The sequence below is a fragment of the Opisthorchis viverrini genome (genome assembly GCF_000715545.1).
Source record: "Opisthorchis viverrini unplaced genomic scaffold opera_v5_119, whole genome shotgun sequence".
Classification (NCBI taxonomy): Eukaryota; Metazoa; Platyhelminthes; class Trematoda; order Opisthorchiida; family Opisthorchiidae; genus Opisthorchis; species Opisthorchis viverrini.
In genome coordinates, this window is record NW_008751775.1 from 923,200 (window position 1) to 946,685 (window position 23,486).

The 23,486-nt window shown below is 46.8% G+C and overlaps 1 protein-coding gene across 1 annotated transcript in view; it reads right to left on the bottom strand.

Annotated features, from left to right (window-relative positions):
• Positions 1-11,330: 11,330 nt before the first annotated feature.
• Positions 11,331-23,486, bottom strand: part of T265_05991 (hypothetical protein) — a gene marked incomplete at both ends in the record, with an annotated part of 50,065 nt that continues 37,909 nt past the window's right edge. Inside the window, 6 exons of the mRNA XM_009171143.1 lie at positions 11,331-11,731; positions 15,116-15,264; positions 16,676-16,760; positions 18,483-18,948; positions 19,583-19,809; positions 20,156-20,429. Of these exons, the coding sequence (XP_009169407.1) occupies positions 11,571-11,731; positions 15,116-15,264; positions 16,676-16,760; positions 18,483-18,948; positions 19,583-19,809; positions 20,156-20,429 (1,362 nt within the window). The remainder of the gene's footprint in view (positions 11,732-15,115; positions 15,265-16,675; positions 16,761-18,482; positions 18,949-19,582; positions 19,810-20,155; positions 20,430-23,486) is intronic.

Consider the following 23,486-nt stretch of genomic DNA (forward strand, 5'->3'; position numbering starts at 1 on the left):
TGACAGTGGGCACTGCGGACCATAATGAATCAGCACCATTCCTGGTGTGTCCGTGGAATGGAGCGAATCCCATTATAGCTTCGTGTCTATGGTCAATTAAACTATGTGTGGTGGGGGATACGTAAACAAGTCAAAGGAAAGGGTTGGTGGCAGGTCCCTCTGACATGTAGTTACTTGACTGACGCTGGTTCGTTCTATAAAAAAAACTGAAAACTCTCGTCAACTGAACATGGTCCGATCTGTCACTTCATTCCTCGACATGGTGCCAGTTAGATGGACCATTCATTCCCTCGTGGAGGCGCGTGATAGGATCAAGTTTCTTCCCGATCACTATAGTGTCAACCTTTGTTTTAGGTCTCAGAAGAGTGCCAAACAGTTGCTGATCGACTCCACTCTTAAATTCGCACTCAAATTTGAAGCTACAGACGGACGTGCGGTTGCGGACTAACTGTGAAACGTCTGGATGAGGGGATTCTCTCTGAGATCACCGAAATTCTCGCTAGGTTTCCATTTGTTCGTCCGTCCAACGGATGAGCACTCCACAGCCTTCGTAATTCTGGCGTGGGGCCACAGGAATCGATCTCATCATCATCGAACATAACATCAGATAAAAACGTCGGTACTTCATCGCCCTACAACCACCTCAGTTTGTTTCAACAAAGACTTATAATTGAAAGGATTGATCTGATGGCTTCATAGTCCGACTAGGGGAGGTTCTGGCTCGGCTGGAATTAATAAATCTCGAACTATTATGCATCCAACAATCCTTCAGTTCGTTGTGCACCTGTGCGTCATCATCCAACAGGTGCAGAATCTGAAAGTCAACAGTGGAATGGAGGATTCTGCATAGAGCATCCCTTTCTTTTGTCGACTGCTCACGTTTTCCTTCACTGCCTAACTCTACTGCTACTCTTCAGTGGGCGAGGACTGAGTTCTCTACAGAGCACCCTTTTGAAGTAAACAAGCTATTTTTTCGAGACCTTTTATTTATGGGGATGATGACCGTCATCAGCATAGACAGTATTCAACGCTGATGTTTCGCTGCAGTGGGGATCTTGTTTTTTGTGGATGTTCCTTTTGGCTAATAGATCACAAATTTACATGGCACTAAGCAGAAATCACGTGCAAAGGCTGTCTGGAATTCGCGGATGCATACCCTCTGAAGGTCCATGGATCAGTTGATCACAAAGTCAAGAAAGCGACGTCAACATCCGTAAAGTTTATAGAACCTGTTTTCACCGAGGGCAAATCAAGTTCAGGCTATGCATGAGCTTCCTTTGAACTCAGAGTTTCGGGTCACACAGTCAGATTACGAGGGCCTCTGCAGTTGATGATAGTCTTGATCGTACTGGTCGTGATCCATTCTGTTGATACGACATGCATTACCAGCTATCAGCTCTCATTTGAAGGACAAACTGTCCGTCCGTACCGAGTGGCGAACGTTTGTCGTATGACAAGGCACTTGTCGAAAAGACTATGAGAACAAGATCTTGTGCCCGTGTGCTGGTTAAATTGCATCACGCCCCGGACGAAACCAGTTTTATCGTAGACAAAAAGCACGCCTTCGGAGTATTACGCCGGAACCGATCACTACTGGTGCGATCCAGACTCTAATCGATCGCAGAAGGTTTTGGAATCCAAGTGCGTGTCCTGTAACTCTGTGTCCAAAAGAAACTCGTGATCTCGGGACGTGGGCTGATCTATGAACAATTCATTCCCTTGTCAGGACGCACTCAGACATGGAAAAAGTACATGTGCAGAGAGTGACGCATTCCCAGGGTCACCATCGGTACGACACGTCCAGGAAGTAGGTGAGCTGGCGGCTCTCACCAAACACGGCTTAGCAACATACGATCAGCGTAGTGGGCCTGAGATTGTTCACGACCGGAACATCGCCATTGGGTGTACGAAGCGAACAAGTGCACGACCATATTTGTCCATTTAGTCATCTTATATATTACGCAGACGCCCTGTATGTTTTGTCCTGGCACTACAGCCGTGTCCCCAGTTCTCTGTCTTTTCCTCTGCGTAATCTGGCAGGCTCAGTGCAGGCGTAACCCAATAGACGGCCACTCACGATACAACACCCTCAAACTCCCTTGATACTGACGTCCTCACTTGGCCCCACGGTCGATCGACCAGTAAACCTCTCCCTCTCTTTTTGAATGGTATGTACCCGTGTAGTTCATCATAAACTTTGCGCGTGACATCCGATTGACACCTTTGAGACTTGTGATGTGTTAGCAGAAGAGAGGCGTTCTTCTCACGACTTCCATCCGCTTGAAACTGCCCTTTTAGTGTAGCCTTCATGGTCGTTGGGTTCGTACTCACGAAGTCCGAGAAAAGAGGTTGCTTCCCGGAAAGCGAAAGCGCTGTGAATTCATTTAATAATGGCCAAAAATCCTATTGTGACCCTATTGATCCTGGATCTAAGGTCAGGTCCGTTTGAGAACCTACAATCATATGCCATGTCCAGTTTGCAGTCCGGGCTGGTCTTTGGCTTAGCACATAAACTAACTTTATGTGTGATTAACCAGCTGGGTGGAATACGACCATAATTGGACATCATTAGGGCCAGCGTGTTGATTAACAGCCATTCAGTTTGAGTTCAGTATGAGTTCATCTATGTATGTATGCATGTATGTGCAAATTATATTGGGTAGGGTTTGTAGACAGATTCCAATTAGCATGATTGGTGCAAGTCGATAAGATGGTGGTACAGTATGGTCACCGGTAAAACACACTCGGAACTCAAGCGAGATCCAGGCTAACATTGGGGGGGGGGTAGGATTTCTATATGCACTTGGCTCAGGAGTCATCATAGTACCTTGAGCAGAGGTTCCTGTGTTTGACTCACAAGAGGCCATAAATAAGAAAGTTAAACGTTCGCGCGTCTTGTTTATAAAGAAAAAGCTAGGTATCGCCGAATACCGACCGGGTCAGAGACGTAAGCCCTTGAACACATCGAGGAACGAAGAATTGAGTAAGAGGTTTATTGAAGTTTTACACAATCCGATCCGCTTTTAACGGATCTTTTTTGGTTTGGTAACACTTCTTTGTTTACTCATCTTGTTTGGAACGTGGTAATTAACAAAAGTTCAAGATAGCTCAGTGGTGCGAGGCTCCTTAGTTCGAACCCAACCCCTGGCTTGGGTTTGGTAATATTTGGGTTGTACAGAGTTGAGTAACGAAATGGGTCACGGCTTAACAATTGTTACCATCACTGTTCGAGAAATACAATCGTTCGCGAATTCTAAAACTGAATGTGCTTCACATAAACGAGAGGTTCATTTGAGTCTGTCGTGTAAACCATATTTATTTGCAAATGAGTGTATTTCTCAAAAAACTATCCACTTTGGGTTCAAGTAGAACGGAAACTCGGGGACTGCGCCTACCAGACGAGCCCCGAGAAGGGCGAAATCGGTCGTGGGCTGTCGAAGAGTTTTCAGCAACCTTATGAGTAGTCTCCTTTATCGCTGTCATTACTATTATTACTATTATTATTAGTTATTATTAATATTAATAAATTAACCACGGCCCACAAGAACGACCTGAGGATGTGGGTGTGTCAATGTTTTCTCAGAGCTTGAGTGTCACCTACAAAAGTCATCATCATTGCTAACTTATTAGGATCAAGTTGCTTATAACAAAATAGTAGTAGTAACAACTGCTCAGCTGTAACACATTTTCAGTGTCCAGCTGCCACGTCACCCGAAGGAATCTCGAGGACTGAGATACTGCCGGACTGCCCGAGCCCACACGGGGGCAACCGAAATATTCGAGTTGGGTTGGAACCACAGGCATTCCGCTCCGTGTTTTCGCGTATTCACCGCAGAGTAACATTGCTAATGATTATGTAAGAATTTGTGTATAAAGTCGTATCTGGGTTTTGTGAAATCCCACTTCTTCCGACATATCCACTGACCATTTGTGGGCCATAGAGTGCCCCAAGGCGCCTTGATGTCATTGTGACAACTAGCCGACGTCATTGACCTCTTTTAGTTGGTTCTCCGTGGTTCTCTTCAAACTGGAATGTTACACTGGGCTGATTTTCACTGTGCTTCCATTCTCTTCAATAAGGTTTTTAAACGATCGGTATTCGACCCTGATTAGCATGTTTCTGACAACGATTGTGACTTGCGTTGTGGTCTGTCCCCATAAGTTTCAATCGGGCCCCGGGGAAACATTCGCTACGGTGAGCAGTTTCAATGGGTCCAGCAATCTGTACTACTATCATACAAGATGTTAGATGATAGTTGACGGGATAACACTGTATCAGACATTTCTTTGGTATTTACCAGTAAACAGTCCAGACGGCTGACTACACTACCCGCGAAAGCAAATGACAGCAGGCCAACTAACGTCGAACAGTGATTGCAACACAATGAATTGACGAAGTTATTCATTTTAGAGCGAATAAGTTCGGAAACGACTTCCAACAACGCCCGGACTAGGACATGAGGATGTCTGCAGACAATTTTGTTACCGACAGTTCAGTAATCGAGCGGTCACCAACCGGTTACACAAACTTCAAGCCCACATCGTTTGAACAGTCGTCCTCGTGTTCTGGCGCAGTCATTCTGGTTAGTACCCTTTCTGGTGTAGACTCACCAGAATGATTGCGCCAGGACAGGAGGACGGTTGTTCAAAGGAGCGTGAAGTCTACTTACCTCGTAATCACCTACAACTAATTATATAAAAGTTTGGAGACCTCATTATTTCTAAATGTATCACACCTGGAAAACCGAATTAGGCCTAGATGACAAACGTCTGGTCACGTTCTCACTCGCTGTCTACAACCTAACAACTTCAGTGTACAGTTTTATGTGGAAACATATGCAAATGATAACAGCGGGAATCATAGCGATCCTTTCGTGATCTTTCATGTAGGCTAAAACAAGTTCAGCGAAATGTGTCCACACGTTCTGACCGTCCAATCAACCGAGAATCGGGTTGAAAATACCGTGAAAAGAAGCCCAATCGATGGAGGAAGCAACTGCGGTCCTTCAGACAGCACCATTCAACTCCAAGAAGCCCGAAATTGGTTTGTTTTGCACACTAAATTCAACGAGGTGATTCTTCGTCCCAGCCTGGTGTTAGGGAATATGTCTGCTTGCAAGCAGTTTGATGGGGATTTTGTGAAGGATTTGATAAACACCAAGCTGACTACCGAAGACAGGAGCAAGAAGCGGCTAGTTGTGGAGAGCAGGCGATTGCGTGTTCCGCACTGATACAGCAATGGATAGCGGGATCGAGCGCATCGTCTCGGCTACCACCGCTTATCGCAATCAGGCTGAGGACGCCTAGCTTGTTGGCTGAACCCAGTTCGCACGATCGCGTTTGCCAGGGTACGTGCAAGCCGGAAGAAAATAGGACGTATAAAACTAACGATCGATTATTTCACGCGAGTGAAGGTACCCGTGGAATTCATGATAAGAATCTAGGTAGCGAATAAAGTTTGTTTTCCCTCATGGTTCTCTTGACCAATAATACATCACATCTCTCAAGAGAAAAACGTCATCATCACCATCATCGACAGCATGACATCAGTGTTCAACACCGTTGCTTCACCGCTGTACAACCATGATTTATTTGAAATCCCCACTGTAAAGAAGAGTAAAGGTGGACGGGGAAGGGACTTATTGCTAGCCTACCACAATCATTCCGAGGTGCCTATGCCTCCAGACATTCACACAGGTAATCTGGATAGAAACTGACAAGAACGCCACTGACATTGATTGGCAGCCATATCTTGTAGTGCCTCCAACCAGGCATAGTGAGGATCACGCGGTCCCCATCCAGGAAGGCGACAGCACTCAAGCGTTTCATGATCTTCATACTCATTTACCAGGTCAAGGGTTGGCCACCTCTCTGTTTACGCCACTCTGATTCGGCCGTGGAAACAACACTCTATTCGGCAAACGATGGTTCGGCATACGCAACACATTTCCCAACCAACGCAGCTTTTGGTGCTGGACACATTCTTCAATGGAAGTACCCGTTGCACAACCGAAAGCGCGCTTTCCAACTGCCTCGTTACGGATTCGCCGACACCAACCCACACGAGCTATGGTTCTGAGACAACGATTGTCGAACACCTGAAGACGTCTCAGTTCCGCTGCTCGAATAGGCCAAGCCTCACAGCCATACAGCAAAATATCTCGTAGTGTAGCTTGATACACACGTCCCCCCAGATTCAGGGATAAACCACTCTGACGCCATAGGTTTCTCAAATTACCATACGCGACCCGGGCTTTCCAGATTCGTGCATTCACTTCATCTGTCACACTACAATCAGAACTAATACAACTTCCAAGGTACGTAAAACGCTCCACAACTTCCAGTACCTCTCCCTGAATTGTAAGGGGCGTGTTCAGTGACTGCACGTTCACGAGCATGACCTTAATCTTTGTGGATGCAAAGTACATACCAAAGGACGGGATGACTTTGGTCAGTTCACCTAAGAATACTTGCGTCTTCTCATCCTCTTCGAACGTGAGAACGATGTCGTCTGCATATTCCAGATCGACAAGGAAGAGAATATGCAAGTCTAGAATCGAGGAGATTGGGTCAGTGGGTCGAGTAAGTTACGTCACCTGTGGAATAGAATTGCTTAAGTTCAAAGTTTGCACAAGCTACTGTTGAGCGTAGAAGTATAGATCACATGGCCTCGGCAATCGATAACCGTCTGGGTCATTCGATACATAACTTGGAGAACGTATTCTGTCTATTTTGTCGTCGATCTTGGTCATACGTGATTCATCTGAACATGAGCTACATTTGATGAATATATCCATCGAATGAGAACTGCTGCAGTGGGATTTCCAATATCCCCAGTTTTAGCTAATATTTACATGGAGGACTTCGAACAACCAGCCTTGGCCGGATATCATTGTCCACCCAAAGTTTTTTGGCGTTATGTTGACGACACGTTTGTTTTAATCAAACGAGACAACGTAAGCAGCTTCCACGACTGTCTCAATAGCTTAAACTCACACATTAAGTTTAGCATGGAGATAGAGTCACATCGGGCACATAACCCTTTCTGGACTCTATAACACATAAGGTTGTTGGGAAATTGAAAACGACTGTCTACCAGAAACCAACAGACACGGGAACCGTCTTAAGCTATTCATCAGCACACCCAAAATCCGTGTACGCCAGCATTCTCTCATCGATGTTTCGTCGAGTTAGAGCGCTGTGCAGAGAAGAGATCGACCGGACGGCAGCTCAAATCGAGATTGCCAACAAACTTCAAGAAATAGGATACCCAGTGAGTTTGATTAGGCCTCAACTAAGAAAGATATTGGCTCCAGTATCTAGACACCGTACGGAATGGATTAGCACAGCAGTCATTCCATATAAAGCAGGAAAATCGGAGGTTATTCGAAGATTGTTGAATTTGGCCAACATTCGAGTAGCTTTTCAGAAGGGAAAAACGCTACGCTCAGTTTTGGTGCAATTGAAAGATCCCCTGTCGCCTGAAATGACTAGGGACTGTGTGTACAAAATTAACTGCAACGATTGCGCTAAGGTTTATGTACGACAAACTGCCAGGGAATTGCACACCAAAATTGGTGAGCACAAAAGAAGGATTAACAAACCACCAAGGAATGCAGAATAATACCAAACGCTGGTCAAAGACTCAGCGATGGCGATACATGTCTTAGACACGGGACATAGAATAGACCTGGAGAATGTGGAAGTTTTAAGACGGGGACTGCGATTCACACCACAGCGGCTGATAGCCGAGGCGGTGGAAATCACTAAGCATCACAGCGTGAATAGAATCGAGGGTGTGGAGCTAGCGAGCGTATGGAGAGCGGTCTTAGATAAGCCGAGTTGACACGTGACTGTGTGGTTGTCAATCCACGTAGGATCATTAGAAAAAACCGGGGGGTAGGGGTGGAAACCCCAACCGACTAAAGGTCACAGCATCCCTCCTACACAACTTTCTTAGCACTAGCTCAGCCACACAGACTGACAGAAGGTTCAAACGAATTTCAAGAGGAACCATCAAATGAACCGAACCAGAAGAACTAGAGCCTAGGCTGGACCCAGACAAATGTAGGTTGCCCCACCGACCCAACACTTGTTCAACCACTCTAACACACTAAAATCCATCGACCGACACAGAGAGACAGACCCAGCAGAGATTTTGTTTGACTTGGTTGATTGGTTCTCCTTCCGCCTTAAATCTCCACCTACCTCGGAACCTAGTCACTTGGCCTGACGAGGCTTTTGTGTCAAAAGCGAAACGTTGTCCAGCAATGAATCTACCGATTGTCACCAAACTTTTCCGAAAACGATGACAGAAATTAGATTCTAGCGTTTTCTGACTGCCTAAACGAATAAATTGAGCGCATTTCACCAACCATCCACAAGAGTATCGTCATGCCTATCCTGAACATTTTCGGTTCTCCCCATCAATCATCGGCTAAATCACTGGCTTGTTCGCTGAAACCAACCAGAGGTTGTCAACTCACCGCTTGAAAGAAACGTCCAAGTTAGTTAACCACATCAAAGATTTAAGGGTCGATAATCACCACGTGATATCCCTCGACTGATTGTGATGCGCTACAGCAAGATCTGCAAGGAATCGACGAATGGTCCATCCAAAACCGGCTGCCGCTGAATTTCCAGAAATGCAAACTCATAAATCTGGGGAAGAGCTACCACTTCCCATACAAACTGGGATCCAATGAACTGGAATGGGTGGCTGAGGAAAAAGACCTCGGCGTCTAGATTTCTAGCAACCTGAAGCCGAGTAAACACTGTCTATCAGTATATCGCAAGACCTCGGCACTGCTCGGGATGCTTAGGAGAATATTTCATCGTTTTACGCCTGAAATTCTCCCTATTATCATGAACACATATCTCCGGCCGACAATGGAATACGCGATCCAAGCCTGGTCTCCATGGCTGCAAAAGGATACACAACTGCTAGAGCGTATCTACCACCAAGAGACCGAGCTGGTCATTGGCCTCCGAAACGTTCCCTACAGTGAAAAGCTACGTAAACTCGATTTGTTTGATTTAACTTATCGGCGTATACGAGGAGACCTCATCCTGATGTTCAAGATAATAAACACCCCTAATCACCCTTTAAAACATTTGTTCACAGTTAATTTGGCCCGACAGACCCGACGGAATCCATTGGCCGTTGACATTCCATGTTCCCGCATTAACTGTCCGCGCTACTTTTTTTCAGTCCGCGTATCCCTCACGTGGAACAAACTACCAACATCTGTTGTGGATTGTGATAACCTCGAGACTTTCAAGCATTCGCTTGAACTTTGCGTCCTTGTTTACCACTCACCGAAACAAGGCGGTTAGTGAATTTACTGAGTACAGTACAGCAAGGCCGTTGGCATGCTCATCCTGGGCCTCAAATAACCACCACGACTTCGCAGAAGAAATTATCACTGTCAACAGAAACACAGAATCGCTTTTATGTTCTCTCTCGGCAGATTTATTCCTGAAAAAACTTGAGAATCAACAGCTAATTGTACTCACCGGGTGGGTTGCACTGTCTAGATAGCTAAATTTCTCCAGTGTGAACAAAGCTGGTGGGACTATACAGCACAAAGTCCACAGGAAGCAAACTTGGACATACTAATATACTCGACATTCCAGCTTTATTCTATTGCGAGGGAAGCGGAATATGGTTATATGTTAGGCTGAGAAAGCCTGGAACATGTGTTCATACAAAACGTTCCTGTTAGAGGCTAAGTAATCCACGAGGATGACCTTGAGAGCACTTGATGGGGGAAAAGCGTGTCTACGTCAACCTACTATTCAAGAGCTAAGCTAGTTACCAGAAAGCTAAGGTCTTCCACTACTGAGTTGGGCTTGGGTTTTAGTTATAGTCCGTGTCAGGCTTCACTTAGAAAGACAAACGGCCAAGCTCTCCCAGAAGCCAGTGCTCGTACCATGCACTGCATAATTCCTTGTCAGAGAATACAACATACTCCAGTGGCCTCTGACTTGTGCTTCAAGGAGGCCTCGCTCACATGCAACTGCACTACATCTGAGCGAAGCCGACTACACTCTACCGAGCGACTCTGAGCCGCTACAATTCGGACTATTGTTGCAGAGACCATCGAAATTCGCCTAAATGAGCACAACTCTGTGCTCAAAATAATTTTGTACGGCAGCAGTAATACAAAACGATTTCAGTGCCCAGCTACCATTGAAGGGAAGAAGGCCTTCGCTGCGGAGTTATTAGAAAATGCCAACTGACCAGTTACAGACTGATAGACAGGGAAGCAAAACTCTCATTTGCATCTTATTTACAAAAACTGGATATGCATCTCCTCCTGAACGCGTTTTCTTGAACTTTCCTGGATATTCATTGACTCTAATCATTCATTGCTCAAATCCAAGCCCAATCCACAAATTCCGCAAGATCTCCCTTTTCAAGAGACGCAAAGCGAATTTACTACTCGCATGCCTCCCCATCAGTAGCATCACCGTTACACCATGTCACCCAAAGGGACCACGAGGGTCGGGGTGTTGCCCAAGCCTAGATAGAAGCAGTCGAGATGAAGGGGTCGGGTTCGAACCACGGACCGTCCGATTGGTAAGTTCGCCCCTTAGCAACTGAGGCATCCCGAGCTCTTGTAACGCTAGGACGGTGTATTCATCCGGATAGAAATATTACTATCCGGTACCCGAGCGATATAGCAATCGGCGGACGTATCGATAAAAGGCTGAAACAGTAGGTGTCATGATCTGATTGACGCATCAATAAGGTAATAACAAAACTGGTTAATGCGCTGATGCATTGACTTGAAAATTGTACTGGGAGATTTTCATCAAACACGGACGTCAAACTGGAAATCGCTCGCATCACCTTGTGAGTATTCAAGTAGACTAACAGATCTGATTCAGTTTCTGTGAGCTTGACTGAACGTGGAGAATTGCGTGACAGCTCTCGATCGAGAATGCCCACACAACACTACATTCTGACTGCTCCAGGATGTTGCTCCAAGCGAACTGGACGCATTTCGACTGCTGTGTAGAGATAAAATGCCGGGGATGAAAGTATTGCTGGTCATACGAACTGTCCCATACTTCATCAGCTGACCGGACATGCCGCGGCTGACTTCCGAGAACTCCCTATACTCCTTGGAGTACTTGCTTTGACATACTTGGTTGAGTTGAGCCGCCGCCCTGAAATCAACGGAAATCGCTGTACGAACCACAGCGACTCATCATTGCACCTCACTGCGCACGTTCTTTTTTGCATATTAGAGTCCGCGTCTCCATTCAATTCCACGGTTATAAAACCAACCATGCCCGTAAGAAATCGAAAACACAAAACACATCTAGCACGAAAACAACTAATGTAATACGGAACCTACGGGAACCCGGTTTGCATAGAAATTCCAGACAGATTAAAGTGAGGGCAGGGAGGCGAGTGTAGACACAGGAATGGGGGAAACACATATTCATTTGTGTACATCGGACCATAGGCAGAAAGGCCCATTCGAACACAGCCGGTGAACGATACATGCAAGGAAAATAGCATTTTGTTTGGAATGTTAGTTCCCCCGGTGGGCAGGGGTCTACGCCCAAGCGCGGAAAACCGCTCGCCTGGCTGCGAGGCGCTGTGTGGCGATCGAAGCGACAATCATCCCCAAAGTGACCGTTGCGATTGCCGTATAATCAAAGTCCTCTTTGAGCAGATCGTACGTAAGAGACGGAGAAATGCGGGTGCAGAACAAGTCTGAGTAAAATGAAACGAAAGAAAATAAGGTATTATACGAGCAGTCTCGCTAGATTGGCCGGTGAAAAAGCGCCCTGGACAGAGCCCTAGTTCGTAACGAATTGAGTCAATTGCATCACATCAAAGGATGCCTAACTAAAATGATTCGACAAAGCGTCAGATTTGTTAACGATATATTTCGGTGTTAGCCAGTACAAGCAATCCGAGTAGACTAAGCTTGGCGAGAAAGCTTGATCGGGCAAAACGCGACCAAACTAATCCCTCGGTGGCATCCAGATCCCCAAGCCCTCCACAGACCCTGGTCAGTTACTCGATATCTCTCGCAAAGAAGCTTGCCGTACATGTTTGTCTTATGTTGCATTCAAATGAAATGGGCAGGGCAGGATGTGTGGGAACGGCATGTCCGAAGACGAGCGGTGCGAATTGCAGAATATGTACTATACATAGAGTCAGGAACACGACACCCAATCAAAAGCACCATATTCGGCGGTTTCCAAGGTGGAAAATCAAGTACTTTAACAAGGTTGACGAGCGGAAAACGGGCTCTTGCCGATAACTACAACACAACTCACGACTATCTACTAGGCAGTAGTTAGTAGCTAAAATGTAATCACGATGTGACATGATAGCTACGGTCGAGCAGAATGCAGCCATTTCTCTCCTCAAACCCATCACATACATTCCCCGCCAAAGATGACACGAGAAACTCCAGCTTAAAAACCAATGAGGGAGAAGGCGGCTGTGAACAAACGCAATGTTGTTTTACAGATATTGATGTATAAATCTTCCGACCGTACTTTTCGAAGGAGATTACCGCGATACGATAAAGTACTTCATCTATCCTGTCCTGACAGTAAGTGCATCAAACGAATGAATTACACGTGGTTATCTAGTGCTGCCTATAGCTGGCTGCTACAGCCATAAACAGTTTGCATCCCTTCATGTGATTTATTGGGTAATCCTTCTGGTGAAGAGGAAACCCGATCCTAGGCGTTGGTCAGCGTATGAATCTTGAACAGTTCAACGACAAACCTAGAGACCTTGCAGGATTCACAAGGACGTGCGAAGGCTGGAGGTGGATACCCGGATGAATGCCGAACAACGCTGCATCGAATTCGCAGGAACCCTAACGGAGTTGGACTACGCTCTGGCACAAGTTAGCCACAATGGTCTCACCACGTCGCTCATGATAACCGCTGTACCAAAATCCGAATTTCAACATTTTGAGTGATAATCAAGGCTCATTGTGAGATCTGTTGGGACATCGAGGAATACACTCACCCGCAATTCGATCACAACAGGAGACTCACCTGGAACCCAGCGGAATCTCTCGCTCATCACGTTTTTAAGCAACTGAAAGTGCTTCACCAGGCCGTCTCTTGGCTCAGTTGATATGGTATTCGAGATATCGCGATACGTGTATAAACGTAATAAACTACTCATAAGGTTGCTGAGAACACTTCGACTAGTTTTGCCCTACTTGTGCTGACCAGGCAGGAGCAGTCTCCGAAGTTCCATCAACCTTATGTTCTACTTGAGCTGGCTCAGTTGATATGGTATTCGAGATATCGCGATACGTGTATAAACGTAATAAACTACTCATAAGGTTGCTGAGAACACTTCGACTAGTTTTGCCCTACTTGTGCTGACCAGGCAGGAGCAAGCAGTCTCCTTCCATCAACCTTATGTTCTACTTGAGCCCAAATTACATGAAATTCGACTCATCTGCGTATGAATTTGATTTTGAAGGGAGACCCAACTGGAACTCACCTGAGTTGGCGGATGAGAGCGTAAGTCAAAGAGAACAGTGTTCTATCAATCCCCGAAGCTTTTGACCATTGTTTTGCGTTTCATCAGGTCCAACAGATTACATACAGCCGGAGGTCGCATCACCAGACCAAGAATGCATCCACATTAAAGAAGAATTCAACACTAATAGCTGCCCAATGAAGACTGACATGGATCAGCTTTCTTGAAGCAGACCGCCTCCTACAGCATTTCGAATCTTTTTTTGAGTTTCAACTGTGAAGAGTTTTCAGCGAGCTTGTGAGCAGTCTCCTTTATGAAAATATACTGTGATATCTCGAATATGGTGTCAACTGAAACATGAGGCGGCCTGTGTGCTGCACATTCAGTTGGAGGACATCATAAACGAGAGATTCACTTGAGTCTCCCGTGGAAACCAAACTGAGTTGCAAATGAGTGTTTGTCGAAATCAGTGCAATTAGGGTTCAAGTAGAACGTAACGTTGATGGAAACTCAGAGACTGCGTCTGCCAGATGAGCCCGAAACAGAAGAGTTTTCAGCAATCCTATCAGTGAAGTATTACGTCTATTAGGTGCAGTACCGAAATACTCCAAAAGATGCAGAAATGCATTGGACAATCGGCGCAGTATCGTCGATTCGGAGGAAACATCAAGGGTTCAGTACAGCCAGACTTTGGGAGTAGTCAGATGAAGTATGATGGTTGTGTTAGTTGGAAGTTGTTTACTAAACAACAGAGCACACCACGTAGATCGTGTGTTGGGATATCTGATTGACTTTTCATACCGCACAGTCATTCTACTTGCTCCGCTCGCGATCATCCATGCGACTGGAACAGCTGTGCACCTAGCGGTTTCAACCAATCTTTGGATTGAGCCTCCAAGTTCGAAAGTTTCACCCCACAATAGGACAAACTATGCTGCAGTCGCATTCCTGTGACCGAATCAAAATAAATAAGTCAATAATAATCATCCAGCAGTAAAACATTTTCGGTGCCTAGTTGCTGTATCCACCGAGGGCTGACATACTGTCAGGTCGCCCAGACCTAGATAGGAGCAGCTGAGATGGCGTGGTTGGGTTCGAACCACAGAACGTCCTGTCAGTAGGTTTGAGCCTTAACCACAGAGCTATCCCAAGCTCCAAGCAGCTGATGAACCTCGATTAGGAAGCTTGACAGGAACACATGAGTCGCAGTCGAAACTATTGGGCGGAAGGTCGCATGCGCTGTACGGTGGGAGTATGAAGTGTCCGGGTGTACAGCTCACCTAAATATTGAAGATGAGATGGCTCAGTGGTTAAAACGCAAATTTATAAACCAGAAGGTCCGTGGTTCGAACCCAAACTCTACATATCGACCGCTTCTGTCTAGGCTTAGGCAACCTGGCAGTACCTCAGCCCTCGTACCTCCTTCGGGTGGTACGGCAGTTAGGCATCGGAAACGAGGAACGAGCGAACGAGTATTAACACATTTTTATTATTATTACATAAACATAGTTTTCTATCATCTGCTGAGGTGGATAAATCGTAGCTCCATCGATTCACGCACACCTCCCAGCAGACTAACGAAAAGAATGAACCTTTAACCATGTGCAACAATGTTCAAAATTCGGGAGCACTTACCCAAGCCGTAAGCAAACACCAGACTGGTGGACTCAAGTCCCGTAGCTGCTGTGCGAATGGCCCGCACACCCATGATGGTTTGGTTGTAGGAAATCACGGCTTGGTCGGAGAGAGGTAGAACTGGCGTATAAGGAAGTACTCCTTCTTCCCTGTGGGATGAAATGATAGAAGAGAGTAGGATGAGCTAGAACGCCCCCATACATGAGTGAAACATCCTAGCACAGTCCGATAAGTAGACACTCGGTGGACCGTGTCACGCAAATGCTTGTTCAACGTTAAGTTGGTTTTCACGTCCGCGGTTGACCACATGTTCCCGTGTCATCACAAGTACTGGAAAATGAGCCGGAATCGCTAGACTGGTGTTGTTACTTGCCGAACGGTTGTGCAACTCTGTATCGGTCCTTGGCTTACTGCTCCGCTCACTATGGTATATCAAAAGGCATGGTAGCTTCAGACAGTCCCTTATGGAGAGAAAGGAAAACGATTACAACTGTACTAATGGGGTAATCACAGAATGTTCCAAAGCCGTGCCAGAATCTCCGTAAGGGGGCGAGAAGCGTCGAGCTAAAGATGCTCGATACAGATTGGCTGGCATTCTGACCAATCAGGACATGCCTTCGTTTGGTCCGCAGCCCGCACGTGAAGCATCTGTTCGATTGACGTGCTTGTTCGGTTATTAGAGGTGGCTGGAGGCCTCCAAACAACTAGTACATGAAAAGTAGGATGTATGTTACACATGTCGTCCAACTGCCGTCCGGAAAAAAGTCGTTTTGTTTTCCTATCCCAATTAGTGTTGGCGAATTATTCGCGTTGCGATGGCATAGTTCTACGTGGAAAGAAAGCGGACAAGGCTAAAACATTGGGGGGGGGGGATTCCCAGACCCCGAGGGGGATAGAATGTGAATGATCCCACGGATGCGCCGATTGCCATATCTTACCTGGACTGTCCACTGACTGCTGAGCTCGTAGTGAGGGTCAAATTCACCGGTGGTGATTCTCAAATGCGTTTACTTCAGTGCTATTCGTAGATGTGAGCGTCCCGTTCTTGATCAACTCCCCGAAGACAGAGCTTGTTTCCATTATCTAGTCAACACATTAGTAAGTGACTTATTCTTTACGGTTGCTTGCCAGTTAGGAGCAGGCGTGTTGCCGGTATTTGATTCCGATGAGGAATCACTTTCTCGTCTCATTTGAACGGCCACAGTTGCTGAAGGTCTTCAGATAAACACTCAATACAGCCATAGTAATAACCCAAAACACCTCTGAAAGGGCGTCACTCCCTAGTAGAGACTATAGTAGCGTTCTCCTCTATGATCTATCGTGTGACAGTGCTTCCCCCGATAGTAGTGGGAGAAAAGGTCATTTCACAAGTAATTTCAATGCTCCTGTAATCTTCTTTTGACAGGAAAGCGTCAACAGTGTGATCAAAGAGCAAGCATTTCGATAAAACCCAGGAATCCTTAGTGCTATCAGTACAAGGCCTGGAGTGCACCGAGCGAGTATTCTTAAACGAGATAATGAGTACGCTGTGATTCTCGGAACCAACAACAGTTTACTTACATCAACTCCGGAGATAGATCCAATGCCCGACGAGGGTCAAAAAATGTCTTCGGCAGTTCAATCAGAGAACCTTTCTGCAGACCAACTGTTATCCAAACAGGGGAAATAATGAGACAAGACAAGACAACAAAAGTTGTTACAGAGAGCAAGTCATCATCATCGACAGCATGACATCAGTGTTCAAAACCGATGCTTCACTGCCGTAAAAACATGATTTATTTGAAAGCCTTATTGTAAATAAAAGAGTAAAGGTGGACGGGGGGGACTTAGTGCTAAGTTACTACAACCATTCCGAGGTGACTATACTTGCAGACATTCACTCAGGCGATCTGGATAGAAACTGACAACAAGATTGCCACTGACATCGGTTGGCAGCCATATCTTGTAGTGCATCCAACCAGGCACAGTGAGAATCACGCGGTCCCTATCCTGGAAGGCGAATAGCACCGACAGCACCCAAGCGTTTAGCGCTGATGCTACAGCTCTCTGAAGCGGACAGCATGTGCTAAAAGACCCCGTCTGTCTGCGAATGTTCGGCGCGCCTCGGCGGCAGGCCAGGAGCAACAAGAAAATACGAATAAGTTACAGATAAAAGTAGTGAGGACTGGAGGAGAAACTGGTTATCTAACTACCGAAAACTTGAACAAATACACCAATACAATAGTTCGGGTGGTAAAGTGGAGGGTCGAAACACCGCCAGAGCAGAATGCAAAAAGCTGGTTCTTTGAAAAAGACAGTGCACTGGTCACGTAAATACAGGAAGAAAAAGCCCATTCGTTAGAGCACGTGCAGGTTGGATCGTTTTGGCAAGAGTCCACCTTTTCGGTCAATGGTCACAACTTCGACAACAGGATAACCTCGAAAAACACAACATGAAGGCTGTGTGGGTGTTTCAATTTTCAAAAGGGCGCAGACGTTAAACAGGACGGTGTTCGTAGAATCGGAATCTTCCAGAGATGAGGAAGTAAACTCATGAAACGCCTGAGCATCCTGCTCAATTACGGTATTGTTAAACAAGAGTCGATGAACTCAGCGACCGGTACAGCACATTGAGTTTCCCACTAGGCTTTAGGGAAAGGTTATGAGATAGAAGCGATTTGGCAGGCGCTCACATCCATCTTCTGCCGTGGAACACCTTTGCAGGATCTGTTAAGTGAACAGCACACATGGTACTCCACTCCCCAACCAATCAAAGTGCTCACCAATGCGTGTTTGATTGCCAAAGATTCAAGGGAGAATAAGCGAATTCCTCGAGATTCTGGACCATCCGGGGCAATTTACTGCCCTGGGCTTGCCATCGAGGGAAATGTTGGTAGTTCGGGATGCGTGGATGGTTGGTATTTTGTTCGCTGAGCCTGGCACTGTGTGTTTAGTTACAAACTTTTCACAATCAGTCGAAACGATATCATCAGCGTGCAACAAGTTGGCGTTGAGCACCACCAGTTGTAACTTAATCGGACGATTCAAAATGAACCAACAGATCAAGCGGGATACATTACACGTTAACGGGTGCCGGGTGACAGAAGTGAAGGTCATCCGAGCGCCCTCCAATAAGGATCCGGGCCAACCGACAGGGCCGAACATCCAAACAACCAATCGCAATCAAGGCCACCCCTCGGTCGACGGGAGGCACATAAACACGAACGTGGCGTTAATCAACGCCTTCACAGAGACGCAACACTGACCCGTTATACACTGATGATGTCATTTTGACAGGTGTCAGCGAACAGAACACCAACAATCTAACCCAGGCTTATTGGGGAATCCGAATCTTAACTGTGTTGAAAATGAGACCGGAAAAACTCACAAATGATGCTTTTCGAAGTGATACCACGCTCGGTAAGTGAGACTGCTGCCACACCGGGAGTCGGAGCGGTGCTGAATATATAGGATTGTTGAGTCACTTGTGGAATTAGTGGATTGGATCCAGTCGTATTGCAGATTCCATCCGAGTCAGTTGCACGGAACAATGAGGAGAAGATTGAACGACCACTGTCCACCAGAGACGGTGGGCGATCCTCAGCAAGATGTTCATCCGTACCTGGGCCGTCACCCACATCAGCAACAGAACTCGTCTGATGTGCAGTGCTAGGTGAGTGAGCAAAACTTGGAAGCCAGCCGGTAGGAAATATATTTCGTAGGAAGAGTTGAGCTGGACCGGGAACTGAGTAGGAGGCGCAGACCTCATAACCAGCTGGCGAGTAATTGGTAGGCTCGTAGAGTTCCAAGACAGTGACTTCGTGCCGCAGCGATTTGTGGTTGTAGTAGGTATACTGGATAGAGGAAAAAGAAGATTAGATGGGGGTGATACACGAAGGGAAGCGGTTGAAGGCAACTATCCGCAACGAAGCAGCAATCGATCGCTGTATTTGTTTGATGACCAGTGTGAAATAGTTATTCGTCCTGAGTTGTTTTACCCCTCTGCTTCTAATGCCTTTTCTTCTAAGCAACAGAGACAATTCGTAGCCAGTGTACCCCTTCGAAATGTTTCGTCAATAAAAGCACCTTCCTTGACGTTGGTGAACAGTACGAACCGCTACAGACACCTTCAACCAGCAATTTTGCGTTTGGCAGAAGGGGGTTGCGATAGGGGAGCTCGACCAGGGTTCGAGATGGACCAAGTGGTTAAAGCGCGAATTTACTGACCGGCAGGTCCGTGGTTCGAACCCGACCCCTGTCTTTCGACTCCCCTGTCTAGCCTTGGGCAACCTGGCAGTATCCCAGCCGTGGTGCAACCTTGGGGTAGCATGGCAGCTAGGCGCCGACAGCTGAACGATTTTTTTTGCACAAGCTCAACGAATGATGGTACCACATGGTGGAGTTGAAACTATGGATTGCGTACGAGATCATTTCGAGTTAGCTCAAGTTCAGTATGGGAATTAACTTCAAAACGGGTCGATAACTTACTACAATCCAGTTCTCGGAGTGTACCAGGTTGACCGGCTCACTGCAACGTGCGTTAACTGCGCTGTAGACGATACGGCCGACGACCACATCAATCAAATACACGGCGACACTGTTGGTCTGGCTGGCAACGGATCCACCGGCGGTCACGACGGCGATTAGATTGGGGTTGAGATATTTGTACAAAACACTCCGGTCACCAAGCACACGACCAACGGAATGGATATGTTCTGACATATAGGCATGGAAGAGAGAACACTGATGAACTCTGATGTCATGCTGTCGATGATGATGATGATGATGCACAGCGCACGAGTAAAACAATTCTAGTAGGGTTAGTAAGGGTGTGCTGATAACAGTGGACGAACTTCTACTCGCCTTGTGTGTAAAACGTTTGAAGCGAGTATAGAGAAAATGAAGAACAGATCCCCAATGAGGACCCAAATCAGAAAGGACGATAAACACGCGCACATGAGTGTCAGGGTTTACGGGAAACTGTTGTGTACGTGCATGGATAAGGAACTGTGAAATTTTCAGAGAATCGCGTTTTAGCCGTAAACACCTCTTAGGACTTACCACCGTTGGGACGCGAAGCCGTTGCTACAATGACGTGTGGCGGGTATGGGTTTTGCTCTCCATTCCCGTCTGGTGGCAGGGTGGAGCGAAGTTGCATTCGCCAGACACGCGTGGCCCTGAATGTAACTGGGTCCTCTCTGCCTGGCTGACGCGCTGACGAAAGATGTATGCGGTATCCAGTCAGACGAGCCAGATCAGGCTCTATTGTATACATATAGACAGGTGTGCGAACCCCCACCAGAGCAGTGGCATAACGGGGAGGATAGATGTGAACCTGTTTGGACAAGAAACGAGACGGAGAGGGAATAGGAATACGCAACACAGAAAATACACCCTTGCGACGCACATTAGCTAGCACGGAATGGTAGCGGGGGCGGGGGGCGAGTTGGACAGAGTGGTTAGAGCGCGAATTTACCGACAGGAAGGTCCGTCGTTCGAACCCTACCTATGCCTGTCGACTTCCCCTGTCTACGCTTGGGCGACTTGGCAGTATCCCAGCCCTCGTGCTTCCTTCTGGTGGCATGGCAGTTAGGCACCGAAAGGGTGTTATAGCTGAACGATTTTACGGAATTGTAGACCCCGTAAGGGAGGTTGGCTTCTGAGTTAGTCCTTCACCGCCGAATTGAAGGTTAGTGTGGAGCGTGGTATAGACATCACATCTAGGCGGACAGTATTCTCCCGTCATTCATCAATCACGAGTCTGAACAGGTAAAATGACACTCAGTTGGACACACCGCCTCTGAGTTAGTCAGTTGTTAGATTGTGTTTCTTCAAATTACTTCTGTTACTCCCGCAGTAAGTCTCACTGGATTGGATACGACAGAAGTCGCTGCTTCCCGCTGACCAATTGTAAAAACAGCAACGCCTCAATTCTATTCTCGCTCTGATGTTCTCAAGCTAGTGTTCTCAGCGGAGGAACCAGCAAGGGTGAGCAAAATGTATCAGACGCCCAGAAGCAGGTCTGAAACAATGTAGAGCGTGTTTCATTCAAAGTGCATGCACCCTAAACCTACTGGAATCAGAGTGGCTGCTGGTTCCATATTTTCGACCAATCACATCTCGCCTTGATGATGGACCGGCAAGTGATCCGGTTTTCCGACCAATCGTGTGCGAGCTGCAGGACAGATTTAGTGTAGGATTTCGCCTAATACAGCCTAACCGGAATAGAACATACTCTTGTGTTCCGACATGCCCCTCGCAACTTCAAATTTATCAGTCTCACTCTATCCCCTTGGCGCTTCAGAGAAGTAAACTTGCGTTTTTCAACCGTTTTAGTTATAACTAAGTACCTGCTAACTGTGATGTGACAGTAGAGTCAGTGCATGCATTATCAATGAGAGAAATTTTCGAGACGAATTACGACAGAACTAAAGGCTGCGTGTACAAAACAACTGCAAGGGTAGTCTCAGTTTATGATTGAGAAACTTGGATCCTCCGATCCCCAAAAGCCGATGCAAAGAATAGCAGGCGTTGCAGTGTGAGAGCGCGTACGTGGTGAGATGCACTCAGCAGAGCAGCAAATAACAGTGGCTAGGTTCAGGTGGGTTGGAAAACTGACTACCGAAAGGTGTCACTTCCAGTTCCAAAACACCGGTTACGCAAGCAAAGCTGGGACAGTCTGTGACACGGGGCGAAGTGGAAGCAAACCGAATGCTGTGACGTTTTCCCACCTTCCTGATGCTCCTGACAATTCGCTGAAAACTTTACAGGACATGAAACGCAAACGAGCACACGTAGACCTGGGGCACGTGTTGTCATTCCCTGACGAGACTGCTGAGCCGAAATTTGCCTGACGTGGTTGTAATCTTTCAACTTTAGCGTTCCACCAGTCCTACCTGAGTGCCACTCGGCTGGACGGGAGAGGAACGATACTGCGGCTACTGGAGATCATGCTGATGCGATCTGTGAGTACATGGGGCAGTATAGTATAGGGCGAGCAATGTCGGTCAAATGAGTCCCTCAATTAACTTTTGACTGAGGAGGAAGGAAGTTGTGTAAAAATAGCACAAAGCATTTGCCATCGAATAAAACGATCACATCGTCCGGACCGACAGATCAGATCAAGTTAGAGGGGCGAAATAAGTGTTCTTTCGTGATACAAACGACTGTGTGAGACGAAGCACAATTTGTCCCAGAAACGAACAAAGTAAGGGATTTTGGGTCTCCTTGTAATAACTAAGCCAGCCGCTGAATTAAAAAACGGGTTCATCTGTGGCGCCGCTTGAGTTTATTACTGTTCACGGAAAGCTTATAGCACTTCGCCCAGATCCGGCTAGGGGTTATCGGAAAGCAACGGTAAGGGTTTGCATGATAATCCAGCGGCACAGGAACTTCCACCAACACCGGTAGCCAGCAACACGATGGTTGACGAATTCATACAAGTGACAAAAGCGTCACTAACGAAGACGCCTCATGATGACGCGCATGTGGGACTGTGAGACCTGACGAGGTAAGCAAGGGTTATATCGAGTTATGATTGGCCTCTTCCACAAACGTGACTTGGGATTTTTAGCTCAAACTAATGCCCGTCTGTTGACCCAGAGATGACATTAGGAGAGGGAATTCTAAAGATGCAGACCACGCTGATTAATTGCTATTGTACCTAAACATCGTGGCGGGATACTAACACTGAACGCATCTACAAAGCACACTCGGGAGGAAAAAAATCGTTCAGCTGTAACCCCTTCGCGGTGCCTAGCTGCCATGCCACTGGAAGGAAGCACGATGGCTGTGATAGTGCCAGGTTGCCCAAGCCTAGACAGGGGAAGTCGAGAGGCAGAGGTCGAGTTCGAACCACGGACCTCCCGATCAGTGAATTCGCGCTCTAACCACTTGAGCCATCTCGCCCTCCATTCGGAAGGGAAGGAAGGCTTGAACCACAGATTATCACCAGAGTTGCAGGGATGCGGAAGATATCCACGTAATTCGCGCTTAACCACTTGAGCCATCTCGCCCTCCATTCGGAAGGGAAGGAAGGCTTGAACCACAGATTATCACCAGAGTTGCAGGGATGCGGAAGATATCCACGTCCAGCTACAGTGTCCGGGATACGGAGATAGAAAACGGGAGAGAAATTTCTCCAAATTCCGTGTGCTACTGGCATTGTTTGAAAATTGACGATCATCAGGATTTTTCACACAGAGAAAAAGACACTGCTTCCAAAGTGTTCTGTAAGTTGTCAAGTGATGGAATCATAGATGAATTCGCCCGAGACTCGATCCAAAGATGCTTTCAGTGAGGGGCACGCGACTCTGTGCAAAATCAGTTCGAAACAAAAACTGCGTCCATAGCGAGAATTGACCTTCACAGTGTCCGCTTGCACAGAAAATGG